This window comes from Eriocheir sinensis, chromosome 1 (assembly GCF_024679095.1).
Source record: "Eriocheir sinensis breed Jianghai 21 chromosome 1, ASM2467909v1, whole genome shotgun sequence".
NCBI lineage: Eukaryota > Metazoa > Arthropoda > Malacostraca > Decapoda > Varunidae > Eriocheir > Eriocheir sinensis.
In genome coordinates, this window is record NC_066509.1 from 5696616 (window position 1) to 5710632 (window position 14017).

At 38.7% G+C, this 14017-nt stretch overlaps 1 protein-coding gene across 5 annotated transcripts in view; it reads left to right on the forward strand.

The window, feature by feature from the left end:
- LOC126984706 (WD repeat-containing protein 17-like) overlaps positions 1–14017 on the forward strand; it is a 34355-nt gene that overhangs the window by 5406 nt on the left and 14932 nt on the right. For 3 of the 5 annotated variants that reach the window (XM_050838897.1, XM_050838758.1, XM_050838676.1), the window contains 13 exons: positions 2572–2706; positions 2843–2966; positions 3087–3193; positions 3344–3454; positions 4273–4463; positions 5685–5771; positions 8384–8629; positions 9461–9735; positions 10279–10392; positions 10692–10905; positions 12496–12681; positions 12844–13122; positions 13363–13512. In XM_050838897.1, coding sequence (XP_050694854.1) covers positions 2850–2966; positions 3087–3193; positions 3344–3454; positions 4273–4463; positions 5685–5771; positions 8384–8629; positions 9461–9735; positions 10279–10392; positions 10692–10905; positions 12496–12681; positions 12844–13122; positions 13363–13512 — 2077 coding nt within the window. In that variant the 5' untranslated portion in view covers positions 2572–2706; positions 2843–2849. Of the gene's footprint in view, positions 1–717; positions 880–2571; positions 2707–2842; positions 2967–3086; positions 3194–3343; positions 3455–4272; positions 4464–5684; positions 5772–8383; positions 8630–9460; positions 9736–10278; positions 10393–10691; positions 10906–12495; positions 12682–12843; positions 13123–13362; positions 13513–14017 lie in introns of those variants that run through there. The other 2 variants (XM_050838840.1, XM_050838806.1) reach the window with 2 other exon arrangements.

Below are 14017 nucleotides of genomic sequence, written 5' to 3' on the forward strand. Positions count from 1 at the left end.
TACGCCAACAAGAGTCTTCAATAAAAGTAAAAGTGATGTTAAATGTTCATTTATCAATTTCATTAGTCATTTATATTTATTTCTCATTGTTTTCTGTATGTAAAACTATAGTTATTCTCTATAAAATGTATTTTTTGTTAATATTTTTGGGTGTCTAGAACGGATTAATTGGATTTACGTTATTTCTTATGGGAAAATTTGCTTCAGTTTTCGTACATTCGGTTTTCGTCAGACTTTTTCGAATGGATTAATCATGAAAACCGAGGTTCCACTGTGTGTGTGTGTGTGTGTGTGTGTGTGTAAAAAAACATAACACATGAGTAGTTTGTATGATAGGTAAGAAGGCCCACTGATGAAACCTCAATTTATTGTGTTAGGAAGCAACTTTGGTCTTGAGTGTTGGCCTCAACATATCCATACATGCGTGTCTTTTTCTAGGGTGAAGGAATGGCATTCAGGAAACAAGGAGATTCGTTGTAGCATACCCAATGTATATGTTATGTAGGTTATTAATTAACATAATTTGAAATGCCTAGTATATGTTTTTTCTGAGATTCAAGTAAAACATGTCTTCAAACATGATAGTATTTGTTTTTTGATGTGGTTAGATGCTATCTGCAGCATTCATAATTGATTCTTTTTCATTTATAGTATTTTTAGTCTCATATTTTCCTGCATTCTTGTGACACATAACTGATAATTGCCACTGTACTATATTCCAGTGTGTTAATGAACCAGTGTTCACAGAATTACACGAGAATGAGTAAGAGATTTGCAAACTTTCATAAGCAGGCTTAGGAGTTCTGTAGTGAAGAAAACAATAGTTGAGAAAATGAAATTGTTGTCTCGCGTCACGAAGGCCACCATCATATCAGTGAAGTAAGCACACAGTTCTCTTGGTTTTCCTGCACACCCTTAATATATATATTATCACCTTGAATGGTAGCTTTCCCAAGTTCAAGAGCACACTTAGTATAGTAATGAGTAGTGAGTGAAAGGTTTTTGTGAATAATTTTCTAAATGTGGAATGAAGTAAAATTCTCAAGTTAGCTGTAAAGGTTGGGTGGGTTATGAAAGACTGGTGATGGTACACAGTTTTTCAGTTGCAAGCAGCCATGAGCTGCCAGATCATGTAAAACTTGTTCATAGAGAAAAGGAGGGTGAGGTCTGTAGGAAAATAACCACACCAACATTATGGCGATTCTGAACCAGCTCTGTATTCCTAGCGGCCATTTTCTTTGAATTATATCAGAAGTCTTCAAAAACTTTCAGCTGCTACATGGAATTAATATCCTCTGTTGCTCAGTGCAGTGCTCTCTCACATTTTGTAAGTAATTAGTGCCCCCAAAGTGTTCACAAAATGCAAATCAACAATGGGTAAAATGAATAACAAATAGTGAGATATACAATTGGTTCCTAGTCAGCAGATCTGGACCAATTTTTCACTCCAAAATTTTATTTTATTTTCTTCTCAAATTTGAACCCTCATTTTGCACTTCTCTTGGCACTGTAAGTGCATTATGGCAATCCATCACCACCATTATCTCCTCCAGACACTGATGGAGACATTTTTTTATAATCAAGGGAATTGGGAATGAATGAATATCATAAAAAAGTCTGGTAGTGGTCATGGAAGCTGGGATGATTTAGGCCTGGTTCAGACTGGTCCATTTTGTTGTGCTAAGCACCAGCAACACAGGTGAACTTGGATTCATCTGTGCTGACAAACAGAGTGGAGACATTAAGATCTTGAAAAGTTTTACAAACCTTGGTAGCATTGTGGAGAACAACAGCAGGTCATATCAAGAAGTCTTACAGTCAGTTGGCTAAGCCCACAGTGTGATTCACTTGCTCAACATTAAATGGTGTTGCTTCACAGTTGTCAGTCATGAACACTAAAAAGTGACTTGAAGTGGTGAATTAATGCCTTTGGTAATAAATGGGGTGCCATTGTAAAGGCTTGTGTTAAGTCAACGATTACTCCGTGAGAGTGAATCAAGGCTTCTTACCTACATAGTCCTTCAAACCCAACTCCCGTTATATGGGCATATGACATACTTCCCAAAAGTTGACCTAGTATGGAGGGTACCCACAAAGCTTGTGGCTAGAGTAAGACAATGGATCCTGCTATGAGTGACTTGGTATGGGAAGGTGGCTGGCATAGAGACTTGCTTGGACGAGTCCCTAGGTTGGCATCATAAGGTGGGGATGGCAACACACTCTTTAGCATATGCCCCCATTGATTGATTGATTGATCTTTTGAATTTTTTATCTCACATTGTGATCACCTTGATCAGGAACACACTGCTGGTTGTACTAATTGGAAATGATGAGACTTTTAGGGGTATTCAAACTTTGTGGACAAGAGCTGGGCTATATGCCCACAAAATGTGTGTTCTTCATGCAAAATATTCCACTTTATTGCTAAATGCACTTTTGCAATATCAGAACATCTGAAATGAGAATGAGTGCTGTATAATCCACTTCTGTGGTTTTACATAGCAGTAAACTATGTTCATATATACAAACATATCAACTAGTTTTTACCATTACCATAATCATTGTCAACAGGGACAAAAGCTATGGTTGGAATGTCCAGAGCAATGCAAATTACATCCAAAGTGCGAGCAGCCACTGTGTGCTGGCAGGTGGATTGAAGACCTGCGTTGACAACGCTGCTGCTGCCCTTCCCTCCTTGGACATAAGGTGTGTGGTGGAATGCTGGCTGTCAATGCACTTTCATTGCATAATTGCAGTTTTCTTGTTTGTAAATAATTTCTAAATGAAGTTTTCATTAGTAATAAGAATGACCATCTCAATGACCCTCTTCTCTGTGATGCAGGGGCGGCATGTTGCAGCAGCTGTCACTACTTGCTGCTGGTGCCCAACCCTGGCACCACAATATTTGCACTGCACATTCTCGACGCTTTGCATATGCTGCAACACTTGCCATCTATGTTTATGAGGTAAGGTAAAACGTCTTCTTGAAATGTTGGTTCAAGTATGAGGTAGATATGTAAGTGAGCCTAAGAGGAAATTACTTTTTTTTTATAATGACCTATTTTTCTTTTCTATTACTTCATGAGGTCGAGGCAGGGAGCACTGAGTGGCAGCTGTTTAGTATCTTAGCTGACCACCGTAAGACCATCACTTGCTTGGACTGGCATCCCTGTAGTGAAGACCTCCTCGCCAGGTAAAAGTTGCTTGATCTGTTGTGCCAGAAGAGACCTATTATTGCAAATATTTATTAATTGAAAAAAAAAAAGTGAAGTGAGCTATAAACATAACAAATCACTACAAGATGTGGATACAATGTCTGATACACTTTTATTTATATTTTTAGTGCTGCCTTGGACCAGCGTGTGTGTGTTTGGAGCGTGAGCAGGCAGAGTGTTCTTTATGCCATCAGCATCTGTCGGGTGCCAACAGTGGTGGCATGGTGCACTGGACATAGGTTTGTTGCTCCATGTTTTTTAGTTTAAGCTTCATGTCATTACTCATTGTGGCATTTGCCTGAAGTTATATAGATCCTAATGTTGCACATGGATTAAGAGTGTGGCACAAATCTTTGCTTTCTAAATTACCCTCCTACAAATTCTATCCCTCTAATTTCATCTCCAGTTTCCTTGCAGACTGACCTAGTTCTGTTGTAGTAGATGGTCATTGTTCTATTCCTAAACTTATAAACAGTGGTGTTCCTCAGGGCTCTGTTCTGTCACCCTCTTTATATTATTGATTAAGGATCTTTCCAAGGCCTGTGGCACTGATGGCATAACAGCAGAAGTGCTGATATATGGAGGAGGTGCAGTTGTGGAGCGAATGTTGCGGATGTGTAATTAGTGTGTGAGCAGGATGAGGCGCTGGAAGTCTGGATAGAGGTCATCATTGTGCTATTCAAAGAGAAAGGAGAAAGTAGGGATGATTGTTACAGTTATAGGGGAATTAGCTTACCTTATAGTGTGCCTGGAAAGGTTTATGGAAGGATTTTAAATGACAGGAAGGAGTGTGAGCATGGGGGTAAAGAGGAGCATAAGAAAGAGTATTATCCCCCTAACTCTGTCATATGCATTAGAGACATGAAGGTGGAAAGTAGAATTTTTTTAGCTTCTGTTTTCAGGCCCAGTTCCTATTGGATTTTTCCTTTTTTGTTTTTCATTTGAACGATCTCCTTTTACTGTGAAAAAAAAAAAAATCAATAATTATGAGAAAGGGATCACCACCAGTTTGAAGGAAACTATGTGTGTAGTTATCTATTTAAATTTGCCTCTTCAGGGACTTGTTATCATTCTCCACTCAAGTTGGACCCCTTCAGCTGTGGGACTATGCCGAAAACAGTGAACCCTTTCCATTCAGGGAAGACTATGGTTACCCCCATGCAATTGTCACATACCGCTGGCACCCCTCTGTACCTGGAAGACTTGTAGTGGGACACAATGATGGAAAAATCACTGTCTACAGAGAAGGTAATATCTATTTTTCTTATAACTTTGATTTATAAATCCAGTATGTCTGCTCTGTTTGTAGAAGCATCACCATGATAGACTTCACAGTGGAGTATCTTTGTGCATGTAAATGTTGTTTACCATTTTGAGGTATCACTATCAATTAAATGAGACGTGATTAAGAATAAGCTGAAAGCAGTCTAAGAACATCACATTTATAGCAGTAGGTCTAAAAGATGACAGTAACATGATCATCCCTAAGACATTGCAGTTATTTTTTATCATCAGCACAATGGTCCTCACCATTCTTAAAGCTTAGGTTCCTATGTAATGAAGGGGTTTGATCCTGAAACATGTGAGATGCTGGCTCAGCCATGGATGAGAAAAATAAACTTAATGATGTTCCTGGGAAGAAATAAACTTAACAACTTAACATGGCTGGGAGTCAAACCTGTTTGCCATACATTCAGTGGAGGCATGATGGCCATTGTTATACCGACATACCAGAGATGCTGATGCAGTGGGCTATATGGGCATGTGGCATACTTCCCAGAAGTTGGCCTGCTCACAGGGTTGCCTGAAAGAGACAATCCTGAGTGGAATAGGCCAAGGGGGTGCCCACAGATGTCATAGCCAGAGCAAGCCTATGGATCCTGCTGGGAGGTACTTGGTATGGCAATGGGGTCTGCTAGGGGGATTCCCCAGGGATGGTGTTATGGGGTGGTTGAGGCAATGTGATCTGTGACATATTCCCCCATTGATTCATTAATTTCAGTTTTCATTTCCACTGTCATTTTCTTAGGTAGTGTGAACCTGTTAAAAATCCCAGAGAGAACTTAATGCTATCCCTTACATCTTAGGGACAACTGTAACATGCTCAACCATCCTATGATTGTAGGATTACATGAATGGTCAAAAATTGAAAATCTTTGAACCATGAATGGCAAGGACCCATTGTATAAAGCTCAGTATTACAAGAATAACAAAAAAAGTAAAAAAAAATCAATCCCTACCTATGGGATGGGCATCACCGTAACTTACAGTACATGATACTGCATATGAAATTTAAGTGACCTATTTTACTTTGACATGGCCATTATAGAAACTTTCATGATATATGTTTAGATATGTACACTCATCTAATCTACTGATTTTATTCTGTATTTTTTTAATTTAAATATGTAATTTAAAATTTGAAGCTTCAGAATGGTACATGGTAAAGGGTTGAATTCTCTGCTTCAGATGCCACTGTTTCCCACTGGAATTCCAGAATACTTGACTCAGAAACAAGCAACAATAATAATACATGTTGCACATTTTCATTTTCAGGTAAAAATGTATTTAATTGTTGCAAAAATCACCAAACCACATTATTCTTTATTGTATATGGCACTCTTGAGACATTTATATAGTTTTCAATGGACTGAAAGCATGTAGTTATATAATCATATGTTATTTGTCTGTTTGACAGTTTATTAATCATTCATTCAGTCATTCTACTTAACCCTTTCACTCCGGCGACGCCGACGTCGGCATCCGACGGCATCACCGTTAGTCCTCTTCTAAACCTTTTAATCCTCTTCCATTTCCTCTTAATCCTCTTCTGAACCTCTTAAGAGGAAATGGAAGAGGATTTAGAGGAATTTAGAGGAGGATTGAGTGGTTTAGAAAGAGGATTAATCCTCTTCCATTTCTTCTTGACCCTTTCTATACTGTGACGCCGACTTCTGCGTCACAGATGGAAAGGGTTAAAGGTCTGTCTTTATATCTGCCTATTGATCTCTCAGTCTGTCTGCCTATTCATCTCTTATTTTTTCTCTGTCTGTATGTATCCATCTATCCATTATTCTTTTCTTCTCTCCCTCTGTCTGTATACTCTCATACCCTTCAGACGATGATATTATAAATCATAAGCTGAGAAAATTTTCTCTTCACTTTGATGCTTGCACTGCTGCTCTGTTGAGAGTGTGCATGGTTATTGAAGAACTTGTCCTTACTGCATGCCCACATACAGCTTGTGGAATGCCCATTAATGATTAGTCATGGGCTTTAATGCATTGATGATGAAACATATCTATCTTAAAGGAAATCATGATCACCACTACCACCTGGACCATTGTCATCATCATAACCATCATTATGATATGTGACCCTATTCTTTGTGCCAAGATGTTATGGTTATATCAGATTTAAGAATGATTCAAATTGGACTTGGAAAAAACACTGCAGATTATATCACATGCATTATCTTCCTCGATTCCCAGCATGTCTTTGCAAGAAAGGGTGATGCTAATATTACTAAGATTTTGATTATAATATTAATTTATTTGTTAAATGTTATTTATTAAGAATAAGAAGACAGATTTCAAGATCACTTTCCTTTGAGTATGGTACAAAATCTTAATGCGTCATGAATTAGTGATGGTAAATGCCACCAGTATTAGTCTCATATTATTCTAATTCATTTTTAAGAAAAAAATAGAATTGTAAAGCTGTCCTGAAATTTTACAGATAGTCAATAGGATGAGGTGATAACGCACATGTACTTGCACATATATTTCCATTTTATTTACTTTTTCTTTGTTTATTTTGTATATTACATTTTAATTAGTGTATGATCTTTGACAGTGGTGACTATAATTCCTTGGTGATCCAGTTTACTTTCTTCCTCTGGGGAGAAGCACTGGGTTTCTTGGATATCCTGAAACTTTATTAAGAGAGGGCATTTACTTGAAGGGACTGAGTCTTTTCACAAGAATGCTAGTGCTTCTATGTGTAAATGGAGAGCTGAATGACAGCATTTGTGTTGGTGAGGGTGTGATGGTGCATGATGTCACCATGGCTGTACAACATGGGTGGTTTTGTGAGAGGAATGAAAACCAGAATAGGGGACTTGGTGCAACGATGAAAGTGAACAGTCTAGGGTAGCAGGCCCATTTGCAGATGATACTGTGGTGTTGTCAGAATATGAAAGGATCCTGCAATTGATAGTGGATGAATCTGAATCCTATGTAACTGGTTGAAAGTAAATGGAGACAAGCATAAGATGATAGTATTTGTAAGAGCAAGAGAGCAGACCATTGATTTTGCAAAGCCATATAGAGTTAGTGCAGAAAACAAAACAGTGTAAGATCTTGTGGGGATGGAGGATACTATTTAAGGACTGTTTGTTTAAATAAGAGAGCATTGAAGGAGAGGAAGACAGTGGAGGGCAGAGAGGTAATAGATGCATTGGAGAGTTATGAAGGGAAAAATTGTGAGCATGGCAGTAAAGAAGAGTATAAGAAACAACATTATCCTCCCATCTCTGTCAGTGCATCAAAGACACAAACACAGAATGTAGGACAGCAACTGCAAATGTGCACGTTGGAAGTGAGCTACGTAAGAGGTCCGTGTGGCTTGTCAAGATGCGATGGAGGAGGTATATAATGAAAATAAGTTCAAAAATTTTGGTATGGGTGTAACAGCAAAGGGAATGGATTGTGGAGTGGTTGTGTGGGTAAAACATTGTACTTGGAAATGGTTTGCTCATGTGATAAGAGTGAATGAAAATGGTTTTGTGAAGAGAATATTTGAGAGCAGGATTGAAGGAGGGGATGAGTATTAGAAAGATTTGGTACATGAATGACTGAATGTGCTGAGAGGGAGTACCAGAACAAGGATGATGAGAGATGGTTCTGCTGTGATCACCCCCTTAGGGGAAGTTTCTGTTAGGGGACAGGGCTTCAGAGATAGATAAATAAGTACATAGATAGATAGCAAATTTTATATATTGCAAGACTAGATCTTATTTTAGTAACATGCACATGCCTAGTCTATAAGTTCATACACTTCACAAAGTAATTTGATACTGTTAACACAGTAAATTGTCACATAAATTTTTGCTTTTAATTAAATATTTGCATGGGCCACCCTCTTACTTGATGATTTCAACCTTCCAGACATTGGAAAGACACGCTATTCTGCCTTCCCTGATGGGGGAGAAGACTCAGATGACCACAACCTTGTTACGCTGGAATGGGACACCTGCTCGCCAGACTACATCCTGGTGGCCTATCGTGGTGGGGCATTATGGCTGGTGGACGTCAACACAATGCGAGTCATTACCAAGTACATCCTACCACTCTCTGCCAGCGTCAGCACTCTTGCCTGGCTGCCTGATGCACCAGGAATGTTTGTAACAGGAGGTATTACATCTTACTACTGAATATTATGTATACCTGCTTCTTGCCCAGAAGCAGACCCACAGTGGCCCTAATAAGATTGTAAATAGCCCTGCCCAATATCTTAAGCCACGCATATCATAGGGACACAAGCTCCTTATTGTTTCTCTCTTTTTTTCCTTTGAGCTGCCTCATTTACTATAAAAAATATATATATATATATATATATATATATATATATATATATATATATATATATATATATATATATATATATATATATATATATATATATTTATATATATATATATATATATATATATATATATATATATATTATTCCCAGCTAGATTCCACAATAGGATTGCAGGATGCCACTATTGCATACAGCTGTATTAGGGGGTATTCATTAATTTCAACATATATGAGAAATTGATCTCCTTAGAGGAAGATCCCATGAAAGGTTTAACAACTACAGTAATAGCAGCCTTCATTGAGTCAGATTTTCAACCACAGCCAGGTAGACGAGAAAGCTAGCATCCTACCAATGTGCTAAAGAGGCGTCTTGTCAGCCTAGAGGATTTTTGTGTCTTTTATTTACATCTGCTGAACTCTAAAATGGTGCAAACAGACTTAATCATACCTTACCTTACACGTGCATTTACTGTTTTAAAATTGCACCACTAGAAGTAACTTAATTCTAAGATTTTGAAAAGTATTTGTACACCTTTCTGACCTTTTTTTAATTTAAATACTGTTTACCAAAAATTATGTATAGGTTTGTGTGAGGATGATGATGATTAGTCATGAAGAGCAATAATTACTGTGTACTTTGAAAAGTTTTGTCTTCCCCAGATGCCGAAAAGGGTATTGTTCGGGTATGGACTGTCAACAAGCAGACACCTGTGGAGACAATTGTGCTTAAGGATACAGGATTCCATGTCCTCTGTGCAACAAGAGTGGAAGGTGCCTCTGAAACACAGAAATTTCATCAAGACTTGCCTAATGAACACTCCACTGAAAGGAAAGGATTAATGGTCCCAAATGTGGCCATTATTACTCTCTTCAAGGATGGAGGTGTTGGACTTTACCATATTAGAAGGAAGCAGTGGATATTTAACAGAGAACATGTGAGCCCCATACATCAGATGTTTTCAGAATGTGACTACACACTCAAATTTTGTTCACTTCACCTGTAATTAATATCTTTTTTATGTATTATACCATGTATTTGATGTGGAGCACTCCTTCCTGATTCACAGTGGATATTTTCTTTCTGTAGCCTATTTAAACTTTTCATATTCTTCCCCAAATAGAGATATTTTTAAGGGGATTTTCTTGGTTAAGTATTAGTGATTTGCCTTATAATTCAAAGTTGTTAATTTGCTTTGTAAAACTTGTCAGAGGTATTACTAGGGTAGGTGTTGCTGGCACTGCCTTCAGCAAAAATTGACCCTCGGTCCTCTATACTTGTCATTGGTGGAAAAAAATTGAAATCATCACTGCTAGGCATAAACACTGCTTCTGCCATTGTAATACTCAGGTACAAAGTTTTTGATCCACAATGGTAACTTTTGCACATGGTCAGATAGGTGATGGAGATGGGGAATTAATTAATGCTGGGACAGTTTGATATTATTTCAACACATACTTACCAGGATATATCTTTTCAGGGTCACACAGAGACAATATTTGACTGCAGTTTTAAGCCTGAGGACAGTGACTTGTTGGCAACTGGCTCATTTGATGGTTCAATCAAAATATGGAAAATTGACACATTGGAGGCAGTAAGTATAATTATTGTGAACACTCAACAACTTTAATAAGCTTCCACATATCATTTCATACATTGATAGCCAACATAATAAATTTTTCTTTTCAATATTTGCCCCTTACTAACATAGAGTTTGGAAAGTCCCTCATTGGGAAAATAAGCCACTATAGTCACGGTTGTAAGAACTGGTGGTTGTAAGTTGCAGACGGTCATGACTCGAGAACAGTATGTGTGTGTATATATGTAAATTATTTTATGATATATTTACTATTTTGTGCTTCATTGCTAATAGGAAACCTTTTTATTCTCCAGGTTGACACGCTACCCAACTGCAGCACCATTATTTATTCTTTGTCTTGGGCACCTGCCGACTTGAACTGCATTGTGGCTGGCACCTCGGGGGGTAATGTATTTATCTGGGACGTGGGAAAACATAAAATACTGCAAGATATTATTTCTCACAAAGACAAGAAAGTTTTTTGTGTTGCGTGGAATCAAAACGATGCAAGACGCATTGCATCAGCAGGTATGTAAATTTGTTTTTTGTTTTGTGTATCATGTTAATAAGACAGGCATAGTCATAAAAGATTTGATGACTTTTTCATTATGGTGTTAGGCTATTCATTCAAAGTTTAATGATAATCTTAGTACAAAAGTTAAATAGTCAGTGGGAGTTGAGGTCACAGCATCAGTCTTACTCATATACAGTGATCCCTCGGCATATCGCGGTTCACTTATTGCGGTCTCACTGTATCGCTATATCGCGGGATTTTGCGGTATAGAGGTATTTTGATATATTTATTATTTTAATTATTTTGCAGTAAAAGGAGCATTTTTTAGCCAAAAAAATTGAAAATCAAATAAAAAGAAGTTTCGCGCTTAGTCCTAAATTCTTACTACCCGACTTTCGCGCATTAATTACCACTCCAAGTTTCGCGCTGCTTTGACATGTACGGGTCACGTCTACCCACCGCCACCGTCAAGCGCGCTACCTTTTAAGGTAGTGTCATACTGGCTGTTTTCCTCCAAACATTGGGGCTACGGTCAAGAGAGAGAGAGAGAGAGAGAGAGATTTATTAAATGATGAAACCAGAGTTGGGGAGAGTGGGAGGAGGAGGATGTGAGGAACTCCTGCCCAAGCAGTCTCAAAATATGTAACTTGGAAAAAGAAAGAAGATGGGAAGAGAGAACGGGTCGTTTTGAAGTCACAGTTGAAGGCGGCTGCCGTATGGTTGGCTGATAGTTCTGAAAACACGTTTGTGATTTGCTGAGAGTCCAGTGATGTCATTGCCAGGGCTCACCCTATCAGCTGCCACACTGCCTTAAGGCAGTATCACACTGGCTGTTTTTCTTCAACCGTTGGGCGTACGGGCAAGTACGCCCAACCGGGAGTGAGTTGTTGGTAAGTTGGTGCCACACTGGGCCTTTTTCATCCCACCGCATTGGCAGCAGCTAGGGCAACCAGCAACTCCAACTTTTCTGGGTTTGCATCACACATGGCCAAGGTCGGATGCCCGTATCTACATCCAAAACGTAAACAAAGCACTTGCCCTGTATCGACAGGGCGTCATCTGCTAAAATAAGGGCTGTCACGGCTTGTGCTGCCGTTACCCAAGTTATGGATTTGTTGCAGCCACCTTCAACTGTGGCTTCAAAACGACCTGTTGTCTCTTCCCATTTTCTTCCTTTTTCCAAGGTATGTTTTTTGAGTTAACAAGGGAGTAAAGGGGGAAAGAAAAGTCAGCTTCTCCACAGGTCGGAACATATAAGTGCTTTTTCAGTGTTTTCAATACCCCGAGTTTTGCAATCCTTGAGTTTAGTGCTATACCTTCGGAACTAAGCAAGCGCGAAACTTGGGAGGGTACTGTATTGTGTCAAATGGAGGTGTTTTGGTTGTTGGTTTCGTACCAGTAACAATAACCCCTAGGCCTACCAAAACCTAACCATCGGGGTATAAGACACAAACTGATTTTTTTAATCTTCTTTTTTGAAAAAAAGTGCGTCTTATATGGTGGGAAATACGCTAATTCAAGTGTAAATTGCATCCATTGTTAACAATATCACTTTATAATGGCTAGGCCTGTGCTTTCTGAATCTTGGTTATTTGCTGCGGCAGGTGAGTCTGGCTTCTGCTACGTGCACCAAGTGAGCGGCACACTGCTGCAGGACTATCGCCACCCTGGGCCCGTGTATGGCTGTGACTGGCGGGATGCAGACATCCTTGCCACTGGCTGTGAGGATGGCAGGATACGAATATTTTGTGTCTCAAAAAATAGAAAGGAACCAGTAACAGAGCTGAAAGGTTTGTTTCAAGCACTAGACAAAATGTTTAGGATTTATGGCCAATTGAATTTTGTCTCCCAAAGGTTCAGAGTAATGTTAAGGATTTCTGCTTGTAGAAGATAGTAGTTTATTATATTTATTATGTGTAATTCTCTCTATTAAGTAACTTGAATATTTTCAGCTCATGTAAAAAAGGTGTTTCGTGTAAAGTGGAACCCTGTTTATGAAGACATTCTCTGCAGTGGCAGTGATGACTCTTCTGTCAGAATATGGTCTTACTCCAAGGCTCAGTGTCTCAACATTCTGGTGGGCCATTCAGACAATGTACGGGGCCTTGTTTGGTGCCCAGAAGTGCCTTTCCTCCTTATCTCTGGCTCCTGGGACCGCACCATGAGGGTGTGGGATGCCCGCCATGCTGCCTGCCTTGATGTTGTCCTGGACCATGGAGCAGATGTTTATGGTCAGTAATGACTGCCATACCTTTGTATTACATACTGTGTAATTATTTCAGTAATAATTTTGGATACTAATGGATGTAATTCATGTGAAATAATTAATTATTGTATGCTGTTTATTCCTCTTACTGTGTTTTAAGTAAAAGTAGAATGCACATTACTTTGAATCCACAAATATGCTCTATAGGTTTGAACAATTTCTGTATTTCATTCATGTGCTGGTATATTTAATCTCTCATATGCAGGTTTGAGTATCCATCCTGTGCGGCCATTCCTCCTTGCTTCCTGTTCTCGAGATTCAACGATGAGGCTTTGGTCTTTGGCATCTTTTGTAGCACCTTTATACTTGAAGGTCCTGGCAGGGAAACCTGATGAAGAAATTATCAAATTAACGGGTGAGTAAATTTTGATTTTTCCAAGATCATACCAATTAAAGGAGACTTAATATTACAAAGAGGAAAATAAGTGTGGTTGAAAGTACAGAGATTGGGGATTGGCAAGAAGTGTAGTCAGATATAGATCAGTTACCCAGTAGACCAATCAGTATATTCATAGCTGCTGTTAGCCTTGATGCTTTTCTCCATCCCATTAGCCCTTAAAAAACAGTTGGATGGAGTATGCTAATGTCAGAAAGAAAGGGATGGGGAATGTAGGGGTCAGCCCTTGCCCTACGGTGAACTAGTAGTGTCTGAAGAGGATGATGAAGCAGAGTGGAGGATTACCATTTGAAGTGATCAAGCCTGTTACATTTAGTTATGCATGAAGTCATGAAGGACCTTAGGTTAAAGCAATAGCAATGTTTGTAATGTCAGTTTACTTATATCTTATTATTGGTAACCTTATAAGTAATATCGGTAAATGGTGTTAATAACTAGTATGTTCATAATTAGAATCCTTATT